The 7,562-nt window shown below is 49.3% G+C and overlaps 1 protein-coding gene across 1 annotated transcript; it reads left to right on the top strand.

The window, feature by feature from the left end:
* Positions 1-4,350: 4,350 nt before the first annotated feature.
* EAH_00058420 (PHD-finger domain-containing protein, putative) lies at positions 4,351-7,025 on the top strand (the record flags this gene model as incomplete). Its single annotated transcript, XM_013393656.1, has 5 exons — positions 4,351-4,467; positions 4,905-5,009; positions 5,205-5,951; positions 6,296-6,433; positions 6,735-7,025. 5 exons carry the CDS (start codon positions 4,351-4,353, stop codon positions 7,023-7,025), a joined length of 1,398 nt encoding a protein of 465 aa, XP_013249110.1.
* Between the last annotated feature and the right edge of the window lie 537 nt (positions 7,026-7,562).

Below are 7,562 nucleotides of genomic sequence, written 5' to 3'. Positions count from 1 at the left end.
TATATATATATATATATATATATATATATATTATATATATTAGTAGTAGGATAAGCGAAGAGGAGCAGGGGCGTGTATATATGTCTTCTGCATTAATTATTTTTATCTTTTTCTGGTGTACATACACCTGAAAATATCCCTTAAGTAATAATGTTAAGAGTATGATAATAAAACAAATTATTATGTTTAATCTGTACTTGTAGAGACTGCTGCAGCAGCAAAGGAAGGTGCAGCAGCAGCTAATGGGGACTGCAGCAGCAGCAAAAGGGAGCTGCTGCAGCAGCAAAAAACGCTGCAGCAGCAGCAAAGGCAGCTGCAGCTGCAGCAAAATTAATAGCGTGTTGAGCTCTTTATCTCTGTATAATAAAACGAAGAAGAAGTAAAAGTAAAGCTGCTTTGTAAATTAAACAGATGCTCAAGAAGAAGCAGCAGGAGACAGAGACGCTAAACGCAGCGCCCCGTAGTAACCCTGCAGTACATTTGTTAGCTGCAGCAGCAGCAAAATAAACAAATAAAGAAGAGACAGCAAAATAAATTAATAAATAAAGAAGAGACAGCATAATAAGTTAATAAATAGAGACAGCAAAATAAATTAATAAATAAATGAGAGACAGACAGCAAAATAAATTAATAAATAAATGAGAGACAGTATAATAAATAAATAGAGACAGTATTATAAACAAATAAAGAAAGCAGAGTAAATTAATAATTAAAGAGGAGACAGTAGATTTAATAAATAGAGACAGTATAATAAAACAAACAAATGCAGCAGCACAGCGAGCAGCAACAAAATAAAGTAAGAATAAACAAAAGATAAAATAAAAATAAAATAAAAATAAACAGATAAAAACACTTACAGCCTTAAATGCAGCCAGCGGAAGACACGCCAGGGCGCCTGCACTTGCTGCACACAAACAGCAGCAGCAGCAGCAGCAGCAGCAGCAGCAGCAGCAGCAGCAGTAACAGCAGCAGCAACAGCAAGTGGAAGTCATCGTTGTCGAAGGTCTTAGCTTTAGATCTTTAGGCCCATACAACAAACACCCGACTCTACCATCTAAACCCTAAACCCTAAACCCTAAACCCTAAACCCTAAACCCTAACCTGCTTTGTAGGTGAAGGAGCCTGGGAGTGAGCCTGCTGCAAGAAGAAGAGAAATGAAGAGACCTTCGTAGGAGATAATAGACAGCAGCATCAGCACTGCAGCAGCAGCAGCAGCAGAAGCAGCAGCAAGAGACAAAGAAAAGACATTTCAATAGCGTTACCTCTCTCTCTGAAGCTGCTGCCGCTGCTGCTGCTGCTGCTCCTGCTGTTGCTGCTGCTGCTAAAAAGGGACACATGCCGCAGGCACCAGAGCAGCAGCAATAGGAGACAGAAAGAGACAAATAGAGACAAGTAGAGACAGAGAGAAGCAGGAGACAGATGAAGACAAACGGAGACAGAGACAAATAAAGACAGACAGAGACAGAAGGAGACAAAAGGAGACACAAGAAAATAAATAAAAAGACAAAAAAGAAGGAGAAGGAGACAGAAGGAGACAGATAAAGACAGACAGAGACAGATAAAGACAGACAGAGACAGAAGGAGACAAAAGGAGATAGCGTATATACAGAAGAAGGAAGGAGACATATATATTTCATAGAGATAAATATTGCTGCTGCATGCATAATAATTAATACTTTTGCTTGTATAATAATGCTGCAGCAAGAGAGGAGCCCCTTCTACTTTCTTATGAGAAGATGAGCCTGCTGCTGCAGCAGCAAAGAAGTGCAGCCAATGACCCCCCATATCTGTCAGCAGCAGCAAGAAAAACGCTGCATGCACAGACACAGAGAGATACAAATACAAGTATTATTTATTTATTTATTCGTCGTTTATTTATTTAATTTATTTTATCTATTTGTTTATTATAATAATAAGTTTTTTTTCTGTTTGCAGCAACTGCAGCAGCAACAGGAGTAACAACAGCACCAACAATAGCAGCAGCAGCAGTAGCAGCAGCAGTAGCAGCAGCAACAGCAGCAGCAGTAGCAGCAGCAGCAGCAGCAGCAATTTGTGCTGTGCCTCACCCCACGAGTACTGAGGGTAATTTGCTGCATTGCTAAGATAAAGGAGACATGTAGAAAGACGGTCCAGCAGTTGATCTAAACAAGCCCCAAATACAGACACTGCATGCAGCAGCAGCAGCAGCAGCAGCAGCAACAGCAACAGCAGCAGCAACATACAAGAAATGCAACATTAATATCAACAAACCCTAAACAAGCAGTTCCTGCAGGTTCTGCTGCTGCTGCTGTTGCTGCTGCAGGTGCTTTCGATGCAGGCGATGCTGGGGTTGCATGTGCTGCTGCTGGGGTGTATATGCAGCTACGCTGCAGCGGTAGTACTAGCAGCTAGAGAGTCGTGTGGGGCCCCAGCAGGCGGAGGGTTTAGGGTTTATAGACGAAAGCCTTAAGAGCTAGGGTTTAGGGTTTACAGAAGAAACCTTTAAGAGCTAGGGTTTAGGGTTTAGGGTTTAGAGGTACCTTGCTTCAGTCTCCTCGCTGCATGTCCGTCTGCTGCATCGAGCAGCTGCGACAAACCATAGCAGCAGAGCGACCCCCACTTGCAGCTGCATGCAGCAGCAGCAAGCAGCAGCACCAGCCGCACATAGCCTGAGAAAACAAGCAAATAAACAAATAGAAATAACTGTAAAAATAAATAAATAAACATAAATAAACAAATAAATAAACAAATAAACAAATCAGCAAACAACCAAAAAAGCAAACAAACAAACAAACAAACAAACGGGGGGCCCCCCTTGGGGCTTCTTGGGGGCCCCCAGGGGCCTCTGGGGTTCCCCAGGGGGCCCCCCTAGGGGCCTCTTGGGGGCCCCCAGGGGGCCCCTGTAGCCTCCTGTGGGTCACAGGGGGGCCCCCAGGAGCCTCTGGGGGCCCCTCTAGGGGCCCCCCGGACCCTAGAAGGCCTCCCAAAGTGCCTTTGGGGGCCCCCGAGAGCCTCCAAGGCCCCCCAGGAGCCTTAGGGGGCCCCAGCGGGCGTTTGAGGGGCCCCAGGGGGCCCCCCTGAGGCGCTTCTTTTAGGGGCCCCGTTCGCTTGGGGGCCCCCTTCGCTGCGCCTTGTAAGTAGAGGGTACAGCTGGGGGCCCTCAGCGGGTTTTTACTGTATGTCTGTGTGTGTGTATTTATGATATAAGGCTTAGGGTTTAGGGTTTAGGATCTGAGGCTAAGGGTTTAGGGTTTAGGGTTTGAGGGGCCTACCGATGATATTAGGGATGTACAGAAGGACCTTAAAGGCCCCGTCTTTGTTTGTTTTATTGTGTGTTGAGGCCGACATAATATTAGCAAAAGAAAAGAGAAGAAAAGACAAAGAAAGCTGAGCAGCAGCAACAAGGGGGCCCCAGGGGGAGGTGTATATACACCTGAGTATGTTTGGGGTGTATAGGGAGTTAAGAATAAGAATAAGAAAAAGCTGCTGCAATTAAATATATCACAAGTTTTAAATATCTACACACAACGCAATAAAGCAGAGAGACCCTACTCCCCCCAAGGCCTCAGCCAGCTGCAGCAGCAGCAGCAGCAGCAACAGCAGCAGCAGCAGCAGCAGCAGCAGCAAACACGCAGGGGTTTGTGCAGCAAAGTCGATGACTGCGCAGCAACCACAGCAGCATATTATTCTTAATATCAGGCTTTTATTTAGACAGAGGGTTTATTATTTCTTTTTGCTGCTTCTTTGTGTACTCGGGGGCCCCTCTTCTGCTGCAGTGGTGCTGCAGCGACCGCCGAATCTCGCTGCTGCTGCTGCAGCTGCTGCTGCAGCCGCTGCTGCTGCAGCAGCAGCAGCTGCTGCTTCCTTTTCAGAGGCTTCTCTTACCTCTTTGACCCCCCCACTATCTTCAGGGGCCCCCTCGATCTACAGGGTCCTCCAGGGCTTAGAGGGGCCCCCGGGGGCCCCCGCAACACCGCATACTGTACATCATTGCAGCAGCAGCAGCAGCAGACACACAGGCAGCAGCAGCAGCAGCAGACACCCAAGGAGCAGTTGCAGCATAAGCACGAGTGAGCAGCATTTGCAGACAGCAACAGCAGCAGCCGCAGCAATCGCAGCCGCGGCAGTTACAGCTGCTGCAGCACCAGCATCTGAGAGCAGCAGCAGCAACAGCTGCTGCTGCTGCTCCAATATCAGAGAGCTGCAGCATTAAGTTGCAGCAGCATCAACCCTCAGCAGACTCTGCTGCTCTTTTCAGAACCCCCAGCAGCTAAAAGTCTCTGCGTTGTGTCCCCTGGTGTATGGACATGCACAAAGCAGCAGCAGCAACAGCAGCAGCAACAGCAGCAGCAGCAGCAGCAGCAGCAGAAGATGGCTGACCCTATAGATCAGTGGTTGGAGGAGTCGCTGTCTCTGCCTGCTCGGCTGCAGCGGGAGCTGCGACTGATGGCTCAGCTGGATGCAGCAAGTGCAGCAATAGAGATGCAAGTACGAGTAGAAGCTGTCTCTCTTTGTTTATTTGCTGCTGCTCTTCTCCTGTTCTTTGCTTATAATGTTTGCTGCTTTGTTGCTGCTGCTGCGTTTATTTATTTATTTGTTTTGTTTGTTTTGTTTGTCTCCCCTCCGTTCTTTGATTTGTATTCTATATCAACTTGCTGCTGAGGTTTGCTGCTGCTGCTGCTGCTGCTGTTTCTGCTGCTGCTGCTGCTGCTATCTGCTGCTGCTGCTGTTTCTGCTGCTGTTGCTGCTGCTGCTGTTTCTGCTGCTGTTGCTGCTATTGCTGTCTGCTGCTGTTGCTATCTGCTGCTGCTGCTGCCTGCTGCTGCTGCTACTGCTATCTGCTGCTGCTGCTTCCTGCTGCTGTTTCTACTGCTATCTGCTGGTGCTTCTACTGCTATCTGCTGCTGCTGCTGCTGCTGCTGCAGGTGAGGCAGCGCGAGGAGCATTTCTTACGGCGTCTGGAGGCGCTGAGGGCCGAGGGGAGCCCCCTCGTCTTCGAAGGCATGGAAGAAGAACTCAGACAAATACATGTAGGGTTTAGGGTTTAGGGTTTAGGGTTTAGGGTTTAGGGTTTAGGGTTTAGGGTTTAGGGAGTAAACACGAAAGTCGATATCGAGGGTGATGGCTGTTGCTTGAAATACAGCACTTTTTCTGCGCTGCTGCTGTTGTTGCTGCTGCTGTTTCTGCTGCTGCTATTGCTGCTGCTGCTGTTGCTGCTGCTGCAGGAGATGCAGCGGAAGAGCAGAGCCTTGCTGCGAGAGAAGGTGGAGATCAACCGGCATGCTGCTGCTGTCTTGCATGCAGAGCAGCAGACACTTGCTGCTGAGCGTCAGCGGCTGCTGCAGCACCCGGGGATTGCTGCTGCTGCTGCTGCTGGAGGAGGAAGCACAGCAGCAGCAGATGCCGCTGCTGCTGCAGCAGATGCAGGCGGTGGCGGCGGAGGGAGCAGCAGCAGCAGCAGCAGCAGCAGCGCCTTGAGAAGACGTGGGGGAAGCGAGCGCATGGCAGCAGCAGCAGGGGGAGCAGCGCAGCAGCAGCAGCAGCAGCAGCAGCAACTTGCGAACAACAACAGCAGCAGCAGCAGCAACGTAGATCGTTCTCATACCGGGATTGCTATTGCAGGTGCTTCTCATGCTACTCGTGGCTGGCCTGCTGCTGCAGCGCCGCAGCAGCAGCAGCAGCAGCTGCAGCAGCAGCAGCAGCAGCACGCTGACGACCCAACGATGCTGCACCACCAAACGTACCTGCAGCAGCAGCAGCAACTGCAGATGCAGCAGCAGATGCAGAGACAGCACATGCAGCAGCAGCAAATGCAGTTGCAAGCCCAGCAGCAACAGCAGCAGCACCCGATGCAGCAGCAGCACCCGATGCAGCAGCAGCAGTTCATGCAGCAGCAGCAACTCCAGGACCCGCGCTGCTACTCGGGCCCCACATCTTTGCCTACCACTCAGAGTAGCGATATAGCAGCAGAGGTTCGCCTGCTGCTGCTGCTGCTGCTGCTGCTGCTCTTTATGCTGCTGCTCCTGCTCCTCATGATACTGCTGCTGTTCTTCATGCTGCTGCTGCTGCTGTGCTGCGCTGTGCTGTGTATGGGTGCCTTGAGTAACTGTAGAAGGAAGCATCAGCTGCTGCTGCTCTTCTTACGGTCTTGTTAGGCGCTGCTGCTATTATTTTGCTGCTGCTGCTCCTGCTGCTAATTTGCTGCTGCGGCTGCCGTTGAAGTCTCAGCCTGCTAGCCTCTCTGGTCTGAAGCTGTGCGACGTTTCTGTTGGTTTATTTGCTGCTGCTGCTGCTGCTGCTGCTGCTGTTGCTGCAGAACAGCAGCAGCAATTCTAAGACAGCTAGAGGACGACTAAGCAACTCTGCTGCTGTGGGGCCTGGGGCCCCAGGGCCCCGAGCAGCAGCAGCAGAGGGGCCCTCACACGGAGCCAGCCATTCTCGCAGAGGAAGGAAGGTAATGTTTGTTTGCTGCTGCTGCTGCTGCTGCTGTTGCTGCTGCTGTTGCTGCTGTTGCTGCTGCTGCTGCTGTTGCTGCTGCTGCTGCTGTTCCTGCTGTTGCTGCTGCTGCTTGCTGCCTTGCGCTCTCCTGAGCGTCCCAATAGCTGCAGCAGCAGCAGCAGCAATAGCAGCAGAGTATTGCATCGCTTCTTCTTGCTTTATAGATATTTAAATTTAAATATATATATATATATATATTTGTTTATAAATATAATTAAGCCTATTGGCGATGTATCCCTTGTGTGTGTTTGCTTCAGGCAGCAGATAATTTGCTGCTTGCTAGACACCCCAGCAGCAGCACAGCAGCAAGCAGCGCAAGCTCCCCTCCTACTGAAGGCTTCCGTGCTGCAGCAGCAGCAGCAGGACCATTGGGGCCCCCAGCAGCAGCAGGGGGCCCCCAGGGGCCCCCACCTGCGAAGGCGCATGCAGCTTCATCGAGGAAGCAGGGAGGGGCCAAGGCAGCAACAGCAACAACAACAACTGCAGCAGCAGCAACAGCAAATAGAGTACGTTATTTCTTTCTTTTGCTTCTCTGTCTCTCTTTATAGATGCCTCGAAGGAGACCACAAACAGCAGCAGCACTTCTGCTGCTGCTGCTGCTGCTGCTGCATTAGTAAATGCTTATCGCAGCTGTCTCTTTTTCTGTCTCTGTCTCTTTTTCCGTCTCCTTTTTTCTTTTCTCTCTCTCTGCCTCTGCCTTTCATTTGTCTCTCCTTTTGACTCTCTCTGGCTGTCTGCTCTTCATCATCTCTCTCTCTTTGTGTTTGTGTATATCTCTCTGTCTCTCTCTGTCTCTCTCTGTCTCTCTCTGTCTCTGTCTCTCTCTGTCTCTCTCTCTCTGTCTCTCCCTCTGTCTCACTCTCTCTCTGTCTCTGTTTGTTTGCCTCTCTCTGTCTCTCTCTTTCTGTCTGTATATACATATATATATATATATATGTATATATATATATATATATATATGCTGTCTCTGATAAGTCTCTTACCTTTGAATACCTAGCATTAATACATATACTTGCATTAGTATAACAGACAAAACAAAGCAAATAAAACAAGTAATACTATCAATAATTATATTAATATGTTCG

Source organism: Eimeria acervulina, genomic scaffold (genome assembly GCF_000499425.1).
Source record: "Eimeria acervulina Houghton genomic scaffold, Eah_scaff1316, whole genome shotgun sequence".
Lineage (NCBI taxonomy): Eukaryota > Apicomplexa > Conoidasida > Eucoccidiorida > Eimeriidae > Eimeria > Eimeria acervulina.
The sequence above is the reverse complement of the archived record's forward strand: the minus strand, read 5'-3'. Positions and strand labels throughout refer to the sequence as shown.